A 15,820-nucleotide genomic window follows, 5' to 3' on the forward strand; every position below is an offset into this window, starting at 1 on the left:
GTTTTTCGTAGGTTTTGGGATTGTGGCTTAGTGGGGTTTTCTAGCATAGTCTATGGTTGCCTGAGGCGGTTCTCAATCAGAGGCAGGTGATTCTCGTTGTCTCTGATTGGGAACCATATTTAAGGCAGCCATATTCTTTGAGTGTTTGGTGGGTGATTGTTCCTGTCTCTGTGTTTGTTGTTCACCAGATAGGCTGTATAGGTTTTCACATTCCGTTTGTTGTTTTTGTATTGTTCGCTTGTCTTCTTTATTAAACATGTATGTAAATTACCACGCTGCATTTTGGTCCGACTCTCCTTCGATGGAAGAAAACCGTAACAGGTAAAGACACATTTGGTGACTCAAACAATTGAATAACTGCTCCATTGCCTCAGCCAGGCTTGCTACTTTGATGGATATTTCCCCACATCAAAGCAAAAAGCTGGATTTTAAAGACATTATTGTCTATGCAACCATACGCAAAATTTGCCCGTTTTCAGGATAGCTCTATTATAATGCAGGCCAGACATCTCATTGTGGGTTTGCCTGCTTCAGCATTTCAGTGCAGTAGAAGGCTGAATGCCATTGAGGTCCCAGTGGTACTCATCCTATGGATGGACTTCCTTTCATACATGAGTATTCTGTGGTTTGTTTAGAGTTAAGTCCTACGCAATGCCTTTCCAGTTTTCAAAACGACGTCTGGGATGGTCCATTGTTTAGGCCTCAGAAGAAGCCTGTGGTTTGAGTTGAGCTTTCTCCATGGCCGTACCATAAGGATTGGATCGTTTGAAGAAGCCCAACTGGAATGATTGAAAGAGAAAGGAGACTTAGGTAATAAGGTAATAATTACATGAATAGTCCTCAATGCACCAGACATTTTAGTTAGTTTGTAGTTCATCGTTATTTGCTACCAACATCCACTTTCAAGACTGTCAAATTTGAAACACTTGATCTTATCTAATAGTTTTTAGATACCATTTTATGCTACCACCTACAACCGGTGGTATCATGGTCAGGTTGTGAAAGGAAGTAAAAAAAGATAGATTGTAATGTAGTTGCCTGACCATATAACAACCAAAATGTGATATGCCAAGACATCATCTGGTTATGTGACAGATTCTCAATCATAAACAGTTAACAAGCCTTATGACATTACATGCTTGTAATTTAGTGTGCTAAGTTTGTCCTTCACGTGGCCCCCTTTACCTTGTAGAGTACATATATGACCAGGGCGAGCAGCAGCAATCCAGCCAGTATGGCCAGAATGATGATCCACAGTGGTACCATGTACTGGCTGTCTGGCTTGTTCCACATCACTGGAGTCAGGACCTGCAACACAAAAACATGTCGTTACCATGAGGAAATGAGAAGTCACTTGAAAAAATAGTTGATTTAAAATCTAAACGTGACATTACTCATAAAGGTTTTTGAATGTTTTGCGTGTACATTTTCAAACGATATCCCAAATCACACAGACAGGACGGGCCTAAAGCATCCATACCATAAAGGTCAATGAACACATGATTAAATAAAGGGGAGAATAAAACAGCGCTTGCCTTCTTGGATCCACTGGGTTTGAGTTTGGGAGCGATGGAATAGGGCATCTTCTCGACTCTGTACTCCACAGAACACTCCAGCACATACTGCTTGTATGCCCTCTGCAGCATTTGTCCAAAGAAAGAATGAGTTGAATAAATCATTTAAAATATATTGCCAAAGTGTGTACCAAAAACCAAATATCTTTCGCTGTAAAAGTTCACTACCAGGAGAGGGCGGCATTGTACCACAGACTTGCGACCTACATTTATCTGTATCTCTTTCATTATTTTTTTTGTACTACTAATAATAGCAGTAGTATTATAGTACTAATACTACATCATCATAAGGATAGTTAATACCAAATTCAATCACATTTGATCTACATAACATCATATACAGTACATGTGCTATTCAAATGACCATTTAATATGAGGAGAAGGAGAATACAGGACATGACAGCAGAACAAACTACAGTCACGCTCTCTCACCTCAAGGAAGGCCTCAGGCCAGATGCGTGAGCGGACGGTCAGAATGACACTGCTTCCTCTCTCCAGTAACCCCACATGACAGCGCAGCCTCCAGCACTCAGCGGTGGAACACGACTATGGAGGAAGGAACACAGTCATCAATACAGACCACCAGTGCATTACAATTAATCAGTCTCACAAGCAGTACAAGAGGCTATTCAGAACTTTTTATTCTGGGGTATCATTCAAGACCAAATTGGAGGTAAACAATTAGTAACTCAACTTCCATAATGTATCTTTAAAGTAACTCTCCAGGGAAAATCGTATTTTTAAAAGTTAACATTCTGTTAACTCATACGCAAAAAATGTGGACTCGTCTTATACTCGTATCTGTGGCCAAAGTATAAATTGGAGAAAAAAACACTTAGAAAACCCCACCTTAAACCTGTTTTGCAAACAGACCATTTAAAAAAATGCTTGCTATTTCCTCATGGAGAATGATGTCATTCTGCCTCATTGGCTGAGCAGGTCAATCAGTGTCCTGAATATTTTGAATAACCGGTATACGCCCGCACCATTCTGTTGTTGGGGTACACCCACACCATTACAACACAGAACAGCTGATTTTTAACATACCTAAAAAGAAATAAAGTAAAAGTATATAACTCATAATTGTAATTAATATTAGGTAATGTTTCGTAGAAATCTGGAGACACTGGATAGTTAACTTTTAGGTTTTGGTAGAGAGAGATTCCCATTGCTTTTAATGAAAGGGAATGGCACTAGTTTGTAGTTTTGTGTCCTTGGTGTAAAATGAGGAGCCGTGGTTATAAATTGTTCTGTGGTCATTAGTTTTTGAAAGGGGGAATGAATAATCGGGTGGAGAATGTAAGAGGACAAAAACAAAGAGCAGGAGACATTTATTTCACATAAAATGAATTCTCTACAACGTATAATTATGATCAGAGCTTATTATGATAGATATCCTCATCTCCTTTCACAATAAAATAATTTCCCTTCGGTTTGTGTTTTGCGGTATTAGGGGAAACCATGGATGGATTTTCATGTTTCTTTCTGTTGTAATTCAGCTCATGAGGTTATCGTTAGGACATGAAACGAAATCCTTGACTCAAAAAGAGAGACTTCATTTACGATGAAAAACTAAGAACATAAATACAAAATAATAATAGACAATGACTTAAGGAAGAGAAGAGGTTAGGCAGGCCAATAAACTCCCATAAGACACCTCATTATCACCACTATACTCTCTAGCTTCTCTGCTCCTGGACCAAGTGCCAAGTGACTTCATTTAACAGCAGCAATCTGCTGTTTTACTGTTTTCAGAGTCAATAGACCTCTGCAGCCGTCTGTCAGTGTTGACGCCACATGGGTTAGGCATGTCGAACCCCTAAACAAGACGAGTATGTGGTGGGGTGGGGTGGGGGGTTATCACGTGAGAGAAAAAGAAAGGAAAAAATAAGGGAAAACATCTCCCGGTCTTCATATGGGGGATCAGATGAACAGCTCTCGGGAGGCACTACTGGCTGGCTTTATAACACTGTAGGGACTGAGAGTGGGGTTAGTCCTGTCAGTGGATGGCTGTGTGTGTGCGTGCATAGTCATGTTTCCATTTGAAGAATCTGTAGCTAGTTCTGTTTTTTTAATCGGTCTTTATCGGTTTGAGCATTAATTGCTCTCACAGTACATGCCAAGAACATCACACTAACTGCACATACCAGAGGTGACTGTAGAACCCCACCAACCCCCTTCCCCAAAACACAGACACACACCAGGTTATCTCACCAGGTTTCCTTGTTCATCCAGAGGATCCCTGTAGACCTCTCTCCTCTGGACGTGGTGTTCAGGGCTGGCTGTCAGTGGTGAGGGTGGCTGCTCTGTTGTAGGAGGCTGGAGCTGGCAACACACACAGAATAGTTATCTGGGTACCACTGGACCACTGCATCTCCTTGGTATAAATAGTGTGAATGATATGACACTACACAAAGTAAAATACAAGGTATCAGGGGTGGGCGTGAATGTATACAGTATCTGGGATGAGTGCTTGTGGAAGTATTATATAAGCAGTTCCTTTTGTATGTATGTGTGTAAGTCTGTCCCTCACCTTGAGCTTCAGTGCATTGAGGGTGTGGTTGGAGCTGCAGTCGAGTGGTCCCTGAGTGATGACCTCCAGAGGGTACAAAAGGTCGTGACCCTGAGATTTCAGAGGGCAGCGCAGCTCCAGCACTGACTGACTGATCATACTGGGCCCGTTGTTCACCAACTGAAAGAGAGAGAGACAGAGAGAGAGAGAGAAAGAGGAAGAGAGAGAGAAGAAGAGACAGAGGAGGAGAGAGTGAGGAAGAGAGAGAGAGAGAACCCAAGTCAGCATACTGTACCAGGAAGCTAAGAAGATAAGCATTTGTTTAACAACCCATCCCTATTTGACTCCACTTAATACAAATAAACACAACACAAAATCAACTCTTGTGGCACACACTGAGTAAATCGTGGCACACGCTGAGTACCTCGTACACATGCTGGATCTCAGGCCCAACATCCTGCTCCTCTTGTAGGCTGGGGCTCATCCTCCAGTTCGGGGGAGGGAAGAGGAGCTTGTCCGGACGAGAAACGCTTCAATCGAGAAAAGGAGAAAGATACAAGTTGGAAAAGAGGATAAACGAGTAGGAGTGGATGCAGTAGACATACCCAACAGAATGTGGTACTCAAGCAATAAGGCCCGAGGGAGTGTGGTATATTGCCAATATACCACGGTTAAGGGCTGTATCCAGGCACGACGCAAAGCGGAGTGCCTGGATACAGCCCTTAGCCGTTGTATATTGGCCATATACCACAAACCCCCAAGGTGCCTTATTGCTATTATAAACTGGTTACCAACGTAATTTGAGCAGTAGAAATAAATGTTTTGTCATAGCTGTGGTATACAGTCTGATATACCATGGCTGTCTGCCAATCAGCACTTAGGGCTCGAACTACCCAGTTTATAAAGAAAGATATTTTACAATGTCGCTGGGGCTGTTGAGTTGCAATATATTGGTACCCAGTCACTTTGAGTGTAGCTAAACAGGGAGTATGTTTATTAGTGATGGTGATGGAGAGCATTCAGTCATTAGCTTGTTTGTTCGTTCGTCCATCCAGCCATGATGACTCACCCCTGTAGGATAACATCAGCAACCACAGCCACCTCCAGATTAAAGAGCTCAGCATCACTCTGGGATTTATTCTCATTTTTACTGAGCGGAGAAAGAACAGACAAGTGCAACACTTCATTTGGATTGTGCCAAATACTGTAGATGGTTTGTAGATGTTTGCCTAACTGTCGACAACACTTGAACGAACTATCCACTAACCCTAACCTTAGCTCAGTCAGGACAAGGTAATAAGTATGGAAGTATTGAGGGTAGCTAGTGTAGCCTAGTGGTTAGAGCATTGGACTAGTAACCGGAAGGTTGCAAGTTCGAACCCCGAGCTGACAAGGTACAAATCTGTAATTCTGCCCCGGAACAGGCAGTTGACCCACTGTTCCCAGGCCGTCATTGAAAATAAGAAATTGTTCTTAACTGACTTGCCTGTTTAAATAAAGGTTAAAAATTGAGAAGGATTTAGGTACTTTTTTAACAAAACACATTTAAAAGGGTAAAAAAAAATGTATCACTCACATTCAGCTAAATATGAATACATTCAAAAAATACAAAGTAATTTATACACTTTCTGTGCTGAAGCTGCAACTGTGACTTACCTGCGTATCTGGAGCTCAAACTGTACTGTATTGTGAGTGTCCTTCAGTCGAAGCACAGTGAAGCGGAGGCCTGCCCACAACTGTGAAGATCCATAGAAAAGACAGGCGATCAGACACTAGAGATAAAGCTACCTCAGATCATTTCAAGGACATCTTTTTTCCATCTACGTAACATTGCAAAAATCAGAAACTTTCTGTCCAAAAATGATGCAGAAAAATTAATCCATGCTTTTGTCACTTCTAGGTTAGACTACTGCAATGCTCTATTTTCCGGCTACCCGGATAAAGCACTAAATAAACTTCAGTTAGTGCTAAATACGGCTGCTAGAATCCTGACTAGAACCAAAATATTTGATCATATTACTCCAGTGCTAGCCTCTCTACACTGGCTTCCTGTCAAAGCAAGGGCTGATTTCAAGGTTTTACTGCTAACCTACAAAGCATTACATGGGCTTGCTCCTACCTATCTCTTTGATTTGGTCCTGCCGTACATACCTACACGTACGCTACGGTCACAAGACGCAGGCCTCCTAATTGTCCCTAGAATTTCTAAGCAAACAGCTGGAGGCAGGGCTTTCTCTTATAGAGCTCCATTTTTATGGAATGGTCTGCCTACCCATGTCAGAGACGCAAACTCGGTCTCAACCTTTAAGTCTTTACTGAAGACTCATCTCTTCAGTGGGTCATATGATTGAGTGTAGTCTGGCCCAGGAGTGGGAAGGTGAACGGAAAGGCTCTGGAGCAACGAACCACCCTTGCTGTCTCTGCCTGGCCGGTTCCCCTCTTTCCACTGGGATTCTCTGCCTCTAACCCTATTAGAGGGGCTGGGTCACTGGCTTACTGGGGCTCTCTCATGCCGTCCCTGGAGGGGGTGCGTCACCTGAGTGGGTTGATTCACTGTTGTGGTCATCCTGTCTGGGTTGGCGCCCCCCCCTTGGGTTGTGCCGTGGCGGAGATCTTTGTGGGCTATACTCAGCCTTGTCTCAGGATGGTAAGTTGGTGGTTGAAGATATCCCTCTAGTGGTGTGGGGGCTGTGCTTTGGCAAAGTGGGTGGGGTTATATCCTTCCTGTTTGGCCCTGTCCGGGGGTGAACTCGGATGGGGCCACAGTGTCTCCTGACCCCTCCTGTCTCAGCCTCCAGTATTTATGCTGCAGTAGTTTATGTGTCGGGGGGCTGGGGTCAGTTTGTTATATCTGGAGTACTTCTCCTGTCCTATTCGGTGTCCTGTGTGAATCTAAGTGTGCGTTCTCTAATTCTCTCCTTCTCTCTTTCTTTCTCTCTCTCGGAGGACCTGAGCCCTAGGACCTGAGCTCCAGGACTACCTGACATGATGACTCCTTGCTGTCCCCAGTCCACCTGGCCATGCTGCTGTTCCAGTTTCAACTGACCTGAGCCCTAGGACCATGCCCCAGGACTACCTGACATGATGACTCCTTGCTGTCCCCAGTCCACCTGGCCATGCTGCTGCTCTAGTTTCAACTTCCACCTGACTGTGCTGCTGCTCCAGTTTCAACTGTTCTGCCTTATTATTATTCGACCATGCTGGTCATTTATGAACATTTGAACATCTTGGCCATGTTCTGTTATAATCTCCACCCGGCACAGCCAGAAGAGGACTGGCCACCCCACATAGCCTGGTTCCTCTCTAGGTTTCTTCCTAGGTTTTGGCCTTTCTAGGGAGTTTTTCCTATCCACCGTGCTTCTACACCTGCATTGCTTGCTGTTTGGGGTTTTAGGCTGGGTTTCTGTACAGCACTTTGAGATATCAGCTGATGTACGAAGGGCTATATAAATAAATTTGATTTGATTTGATTTGATCTGTCAGCAAGGCAGTCCGTCAAACACACAAACAGTCATTAACAGACCCTGGATCAATCTGGACCACGCAGCATCAGTCATAAAGACGCAGAATTGCAAAGACATACAGAAACTCACAATCAGAGGGACAGAAATACCATACTGCTGCGGCAACATTGAATAGTTCCTTTTGTGACAATAAAGCTCCATTTGAATTTAAGAAACAGTTAGTCCATGAAGATCCACTCACACTTGTTCCAGACTTCATAGGGTTGCCCAGGTCACAGACCAGAGAGCGGGTCTGATTCTCTGCCTCGTAGCTACAGGTCAGCTGAGTCAGACTCTGCTTATGAGATACAGTACGAGCAGAATTATGGCGAGAGACAAAGACAGCAATTTACTTCACAGCATTTCCACGTTCTCTCAAAACATTTATATCATAACCATTGTTTTAGTCATCAGGCTATCATTAGTATCAACACTATATTGGTATTAGTTCAATTATTGTTATGTGGATTAGCATATGTATCTTTATTATTTTACCACTGTCATTTCCATTAGAAACATATTATGAACATTAGCCATAACATAAGAGGGACAGGACAGATGGTTGCTCCCTCACCGCATTGTTGCGGGCTATACCACTGTAGTCAGCCTCCGCGGGCAGTACCACGTAAAGCTCTGCCTCGTAGGCCCCGCCCTCTCCCTCGTTCCTGGCATTGAAGGTCAGGGTCAGGGAGTTCTCGTCGCCAAGATACACCTCTGTCCTATCGCTAAGGAAACCACAAGAAAATACAACAACAACGTAAAACAACTTGTTTTTTTCCCCCAAACATGATGAGACCTGTTGCAGATGTTTTGTCTCTCATGGAATTTGCATTTTATTTTTTAAATGTTTTATTTCACCTTTATTTAACCAGGTAGGCCAGTTGAGAACAAGTTCTGATTTACAACTGCTACCTGGCCAAGATAAAGCAAAGCAGTGTGACAAAATCAAACAGTTACACATAAACAAACGTACAGCCAATAACACAATAGAAGAAATCTGCATTGTTTTTTGTTGTTGCATTGTTTACATATGATGAACATAAATTAGTAATTAATCTCCTTTCATGTTTGAAGAGCAATTAAAGGTTTGCTAGGGAGCTGCTGGACATTGTCTGTAACAATATCAGTGGAGGAAAAAAGCATTAACCCGCAAACAACCACCACACAACGTTGTCTCAAACTTGACTCCAAGCATCCTACGTTTTCCAAATGGTGGTGGTAACCATACGTGTGTATCCTACAGTTAATGCTCATTATCTGCTCATTATCTTCATAAGTGTGTTCCCACTGGTCACACTAAGTCATTTCAACATGAAAATGTGGGTAATATTTGGTTGAGATGTTAATCAAAAGAAAAATGTATACCTTTATTTAACTAGGCAAGTCAGTTACAGTAGCCTATCTTCAAAATGTGGCCATGGATGTGTTACTCATTTTAAGGTTGAATAAATACTGTTACGTTAGTTTGTAAGATACATTTAGGCTATTTACTGTATTACAAAAGTAATATTGAATTTTGTTTGGTTGACAACGCAACCAAATATCTCCTGCTTTGATAGTTTCATCTGAGCCACTGACTTAATCCTATTCTTTAACTTCTATTTTTGCTTTAGTTGGAGACGTAAATCCAACATAAAATGTGTTAACTTGTCTACAAGTTAATAGGCTATTTACTGTGTTGCAGAAGTTATGTTGAATTATGTTTGGTTGTCAACACAACCAAATATCAACATCTTTTGCGCCACTGACTTAGTCTGGCTTTAATTCCAGTTTGTCTACAAATTAATAATTGGTATATTGGATTCACGTCTCCATCTCAACCAATAATCAAAGTCAAACAATAAGATTAAATCAAATCAAACTTTATTTAAAGTGCATTTAAAGTTTGATTTGATTTTTTTTTTTTAAATAAAGGTAAAATAAATAAAAAATATTAATGATCAACTTGAAGATGACATTTCAAATCAATCAGAGCTTGAAACCCCTGGCCTATATGTATTGTTTATTTTTAGTTGAACCCTGGTTTGAATTGAAACAAATGACAGTACTTCCACCTTCATCGACCTGGCCAAGGCTTTCAACTCTGTCAATCACCGTATTCTTAACGGCAGACTAAACAGCCTTGGTTTCTCTAATGATTGCCTCGCCTGGTTCACTAACTACTTCTCAGATAGAGTTCAGTGTGTCAAATTGGAGGGCCTGTTGTCTGGACCTCTGGTAGTCTCTATGGGGGTGCCACAGGGTTCACTTCTCGGGCTGACTCTTTTCTCTGTATATATCAATGATGTCGCTCTTGCTGCGGGTGATTCTTTGATCCACCTCTACGCAGACGACACCATTCTGTATACATCTGGCCCTTCTTTGGACACTGTGTTAACAAACCTCCAAATGAGCTTCAACACCATACAACACTCCTTCCGTGGCCTCCAACTGCTCTTAAATGCTAGTAAAATTAAATGCATGCTCTTCAACCGATCTCTGCCTGTACCTGCCCGCCCGACCTAAGCATCACTACTCTGGACGGTTCTGACTTAGAATATGTGGACAACTATAAATACCTAGATGTCTGGTTAGACTGAGTCCTTCCAGACTCACATTTGTTTCTCTCTCCTTCCAGACTCTCCTGCCAGACTCACGTTTTTTTCCCCCCACCATATTTGTTTTTCTACTCTTTTGCACACCAGTATTTCTACTTGCACATCCTCATCTGCACATATATCACTCCAGTGTAAATTGCTAAATTGTAATTACTTTGCCACTATTGGCCTATTTATTGCCTTACCTCCTTACTTCATTTGCACACACTGTATACAGATTTTTTAATTTTTTAATTTTATTATTGACTGTACGTTTGTTAATCCCATGTGTTTTTGTCGCACTGCTTTGCTCTATCTTGGCCAGATCGCAGTTGTAAATGAGAACTTGTTTTCAACTGGCCTACCAGGTTAAATAAAGGTGAAATAAAAAATTTATTAAAAAAAGTAGGCCATCACTATAAATAAGAACTTGTTCTTAACTGACTTGCCTAGTTAAATAAAGGTTAAATAAAAACCAGCCCCCCCCAACACCATATGAACTCACACTGACACCCCTGTGTAAAGCACTTCCTGTGTAGTGATAAATCCACTTCACACCACTCCCGCCCCCATACTTCCAAATGTACTAATACATTCATGCTGTCTATTGAGCAGAAAGAGCTAGAGCCAAGTACAAATGTTGAGGGTCGATCCCTTGGCCTGACCCCTTCCTCTTATCCCCCACCCTCTGTCCACTCGAGGTACAGACACAATGACACCATGCTCTGCACCAGGACCACACAGATGATTCCAATTATGGCCAGGCCAGTTTTACGAAGCACAGTGGAAGCGACACCATCGATAGTCTTTCACAAACACCGTAGTGGCGACTCCGAGAGAGGAAGGGAGCTTTGAGGTGGTGGGGAGAGATGGGGTTGTAAGTCGCAGTTGATTTGATTCAAAGATTTTAAGATGTTATATAGGAAAACATGTACATGAAATATAATCATGTGTACAATCAAATAGTTCAATGTTTAATTGAAGCCAGAGGATGTACCACACAAAGTACCAGTAGTACTTTGTGTGGTAGTACTTTGTGTGGAACAACAAAGTACTACTGGTACTTTTATCTCCGTGACGGGCCTCAAGGTTGTGAACACAAAACATCCTTCTGCATGGGATTTCTCAGGAAGTAAACAATTTAAGGCCTAAAAAACAAGCTGCGTATTACATTTCAATGAGGTCGTCGAAGCTGCAGAGTGAAAGTGCTGAATCATATTTTATTTTCTGAGTGACTGAGTGATTTGGTCTCGTGGAAACTCTTAACAGGACTGAATTGTGCCGGTAATAGAAATCACATGGCGAAGTTGTGAAACAAACTACTACAAGTGAGAGCAAAGAAAAAGCTTGAACTTGTTTTGTGAATTGTCCCAGTTGTTCCAATCAGCCTAAAATGCAACATATTCTCCTGTTCTCCAACACTCAAACAACAATGATCAACCATTAATAACCATGACCAAGAGGACACAAACCATTTTGTTACTCTCCTGAGAAAAGAAAAGCGTTTCTGCAATCAAGGTGTGTAAACACATGCTACATGACCAAAAGTATATGTTATGGAAGTCCCTTCAAAAAATTATATTATCTATGTTAATAGTTGAATGATTATTGTTTTTACAGTACATGTATCAGGGAGCTTAGACTGACTTTTGGATAGGATTATGGTGTCTGACTAGAGCACAGGGATATTCTAAGAATCTAGATGAATCGATATACTCCTGGTTTATGATCGTATTTTCATCTTTGGACCTCAATTGATTTCTTGTGAATAACTACACTACATGACCAAAAGTATGTGGACAACTGCTTGTCGAACATCTCATTCAAAAATCATGGGCATTAATATGGAGTTGGTCCCCCATTTGCTGCTATAGCCTCCACTCTTCTGGGAAGGCTTTCTACTAGAACATTGCTGCGGTGACATGCTTCCATTCAGCCTCAAGAGCATTAGTGAGGTTGGGCATTGATGATCGATGATTAGACCTGGGTCGCAGACGGCGTTCCAATTCATCCCAAAGGTGTTCGATGGTGTTGAGGTCAGGGCTCTGTGCAGGCCAGTCAAGTTCTTCCACACCAATCTCGACAAACCATTTCTGCATGGACCTCACTTTGTGCATGGTGGCATTGTCATGCTGAAACAGGAAAGGGCCTTTCCCAAACTGTTACCACAAATTTGGAAGCACAGAATCGTCTAGAATGTCATTGTATTCTGTAGCGCTAAGATTTCTCTTTATTGGAACTAAGGGGCGTAGCCCGAACCATGAAAAACAGCCCCAGACCATTATTCCTCCTCCACCAAACATTAAAGTTGTCACTATGCATTCGGGCAGGTAGCATTCTCCTGGCATTCGCCAAACCCAGATTCGTCTGTCGGACTTCCCAGATGGTGAAGCGAGATTCATCTCTCCAGAGAACGCGTTTCCACTGTTCCAGAATTCAATAGAGGCAGGCTTTATCCCACTCCAGACGACGCTTGGCATTGCACATTGGGGACCTTATGCTTGTGTGTGGCTGCTCAGCTATAGAAACCCATTTCATGAAGCTCCCAACAAACAGTTACTATGATGACGTTGCTTCCAGAGGCAGTTTGGAACGCTCAACGTGCTTCAGCACTCGGCGGTCTCGTTCTGTGAGCTTGTGTGGCCTACCACTTCGCGGCTGAGCCGTTGTTGCTCCTAGATGTTTCCACTTCCCAATAACAACACTTACACCAACTGACATGTTGGAAAGGTGGCATCCTATGACGGTGCCACGCTGAAAGTCACTGATCTCGTCAGTAAGGCCATTCTACTGCCAGTGTTTGTCTATGGAGATTGCATGGCTGTGTGTTCTGTTTTATACACCTGTCAGCAACAGGTGTGTCTGAAATAGCCAAATCCAGTCATTTGAAGGGTATCCACATACTTTTGTATAGGTTCCTGTGGCTATGTGTTCAAAGTTACAAACTCATATGATACTTGCTTTAGAAGAATATTTTTTAAAAATGATAACAACCTGGTACCACATGGTGCCCAGTGGTGCTACTTTAAATGAATTCCAGATAAACAAACAAGTATATCATAGGGTACTCCTGTGTATCATTTGTCCATGTAATATGCTAGTCATTTATGTTGCATGAAGAAAATACTTTCTGCACTGGAGTTGACCTTTTATCACAAAAGACCCACTATTATAGACCTCTCACTAGTCTGTATGCAATTGTTTATTTTCCTACTCTTCTTTCCTTGGTTCCAACAGATCTGAAAGGATGTGACAGGTGAAAGCAATGTGCTGGAGACCTGCTGAGTCCTTTCACCTATCGATGGGTCACGAGGGAGAGAGGAGTAGGAGGCCATTCCGGTGTAATGCCCTGGTCTCAGGTAACGGAGAGGGGACTTCAGCTCACCCATAAACGGCCAGTTTGAGGTCAGGAACACAGATGTTGTCCTCCCCACAGTCCAGCTGAATTTGGGCCTGCAGAACAGAGGGATGGAGAGAGATTTAGATTTTTCAAAGAAAAAATGTGATCTGATCGTCATCTAAGTCACAACAATAGACAAACACAGTCTGCCTAAACTAATAACACACAAACAATTATATGTTTTCATGTCTTTATTGAACACACCGTGTAAACGTTCACAGTGCAGGGTGGGAAAGGTATGTGAACCCTTGGATTTAATAAACTGGTTGACCCTCTGGCAGCAATAACCTCAACCAAATGTTTTCTGTAGTTGAGGATCAGACCTCAACGGTCAGGAGGAGTTTTGGACCATTTGTCTTTACAAAACTGTGTCAGTTCAGGAATATTCTTGGGATGTCTGTGAGCCGCTCTCTTGAGGTCATGCCACAGCATCTCAGTCGGGTTGAGGTCAGGACTCTGACTGGACGACTCCAGAAGGCGTATTTTCTTCTGTTGAAGCCATTCTGTTGTTGATTTACTTCTGTGTTTTGGTTCATTGTCCTGTTGCATCACCCAACTTCTGTTGAGCTTCAAATGGGGGACAGATAGCCTTACATTCTCCTGCAAAATGTCTTGATAAACTGGGGAATTCATTTTTCCGTCGATGATAGCAGCAAAGCAGCTCCAAACCGTGATGCTCCCTTCACCAGACTTTACAGTTGGGATGAGGTTTTGATGTTGGTGTGCTGTGCCTTTTTTTCTTCACACAGTGTTCCATGTTCCTTCCTTCCAAACAACTGAACTTTAGTATCATTTGTCCATAGAATATTTTTCCAGTAGCGCTGTGGGACATGCACTTTTGCGAACTTCAGATGTGCAACAATGTTTTTTTTTGGACAGCAGTGGCTTCTTCTGTAGTGTCCTCCCCTGAACACCATTCTTGTTTAGTGTTTTACATATCGTAGACTCGTCAACAGAGATGTTAGCGTGTTCCAGAGATTTCTGTAAGTCTTTAGCTGACACTCTAGGATTCTTCTTAACCTCAATTAGCATTCTGCGCTGTGCTCTTGCAGTCATCTTTGCAGGACGGCCACTCCTAGGGAGAGTAGCAACTGTGCTGAACTTTCTCCATTTACAGAAAATGTGTCTTACCGTGGACTGATGAACATCAAGGCTTTTAGAGATACTTTTGTAAACCTTTTCAGCTTTATGCAAGTCAACACTTCTTAATCTGGGGTCTTCTGAGATCTCTTTTGTTCAAGGCATGGCTCACATCAGGCAATGCTTCTTGTGAATAGCAAACTCACATTTTGTGAGTATTTTTTATAGGACAGGGCAGCTCTAACCAACATATCCAATCTCGTCTCAATGATTGTACTCCAGGTTAGCTGACTCCTGACTCAAATTAGCTTTTGGAAAAGTCATTAGCCTAGGGGTTCACATACTTTTTCCAACCTACACTGTGAATGTTTAAATTATGTATTCAATATAGACAAGAAAAATACAATAATTTGTTTAAGCAGACTGTGTTTGTCTATTGTTGTGACTTAGATGAAGATCAGATCTAATTTTTAGACCAAATTATGAATTTGTTTTGAACAACTGCTGGTACATTTACCACGGCAATGAAGATTTATGAATAACCTCCTAAATGAGGGAATGAAGGGGAGAAGTGAAGGACGAAAAAGGGAAATCAAATGAGAGAAGGGGAGAATGAACGGAAGGAGTGTTTTGTTTTCGTGGTTATGAGGAGAGCAATGATGTTCAAGAAAGGTAGACATACTGCAACATGAGGAAAGGAAGGAATAGCAGGAAAAGGGAAAGCACTCTGTCTCTCTCTCTTTCCTAGTCCTTTTTCTCTCAGTCTCCTACAACATTGCAACTGTGTACTGTGAACCCATTGTTACACTACCAGCCCATCCATCCCAGCAGCAACATGTGGCAAACATTAGAACCCCAAAGGAATGCTACGACAGTGCGGGGTCGGCATGGCGATCACTCACTCCGTCTCCATGGAGATTACTAATTTAAAGCCTCCAATGTTATCGTTCATGCAAGTCCATGTGGTAATCGGTCAGTCAACACAACATCACAAGACAGAGGAAAGCATGGGTCTGGTAATGGTCACACAATCACCAAAGGCTCTCCTCCCCCACTCACTCACTCACTCACTCTCTGTCATCCTCCATCTTCCCATCACCCACTCTCCATGGGACAAAAAGGGCGTTAAGAAGAGGAAGAAACTTTATTCATGTTTTGACAAGTTTAGAAGTGGA

General features: G+C 42.3%; 1 protein-coding gene across 2 annotated transcripts in view; it reads right to left on the bottom strand.

Moving 5' to 3' along the window:
* Nucleotides 1-207: 207 nt before the first annotated feature.
* The window catches only part of LOC112246216 (integrin alpha-5-like), a 51,810-nt gene continuing 36,197 nt past the window's right edge, over nucleotides 208-15,820 (bottom strand). Inside the window, exons 19-30 of one of the 2 annotated variants that reach the window (XM_024414518.2) lie at nucleotides 13,551-13,618; nucleotides 8,164-8,314; nucleotides 7,792-7,884; nucleotides 5,743-5,822; nucleotides 5,156-5,236; nucleotides 4,511-4,616; nucleotides 4,108-4,266; nucleotides 3,789-3,899; nucleotides 2,007-2,120; nucleotides 1,536-1,637; nucleotides 1,186-1,308; nucleotides 208-779 (exon numbers count right to left, since the gene is read on the bottom strand). In XM_024414518.2, coding sequence (XP_024270286.1) covers nucleotides 696-779; nucleotides 1,186-1,308; nucleotides 1,536-1,637; nucleotides 2,007-2,120; nucleotides 3,789-3,899; nucleotides 4,108-4,266; nucleotides 4,511-4,616; nucleotides 5,156-5,236; nucleotides 5,743-5,822; nucleotides 7,792-7,884; nucleotides 8,164-8,314; nucleotides 13,551-13,618 — 1,272 coding nt within the window. In that variant the 3' untranslated portion in view covers nucleotides 208-695. The remainder of the gene's footprint in view (nucleotides 780-1,185; nucleotides 1,309-1,535; nucleotides 1,638-2,006; nucleotides 2,121-3,788; nucleotides 3,900-4,107; nucleotides 4,267-4,510; nucleotides 4,617-5,155; nucleotides 5,237-5,742; nucleotides 5,823-7,791; nucleotides 7,885-8,163; nucleotides 8,315-13,550; nucleotides 13,619-15,820) is intronic. The other variant, XM_024414519.2, reaches the window with a different exon arrangement.

This window comes from Oncorhynchus tshawytscha, linkage group LG07 (assembly GCF_018296145.1).
Source record: "Oncorhynchus tshawytscha isolate Ot180627B linkage group LG07, Otsh_v2.0, whole genome shotgun sequence".
In the NCBI taxonomy this organism is placed as follows: domain Eukaryota; kingdom Metazoa; phylum Chordata; class Actinopteri; order Salmoniformes; family Salmonidae; genus Oncorhynchus; species Oncorhynchus tshawytscha.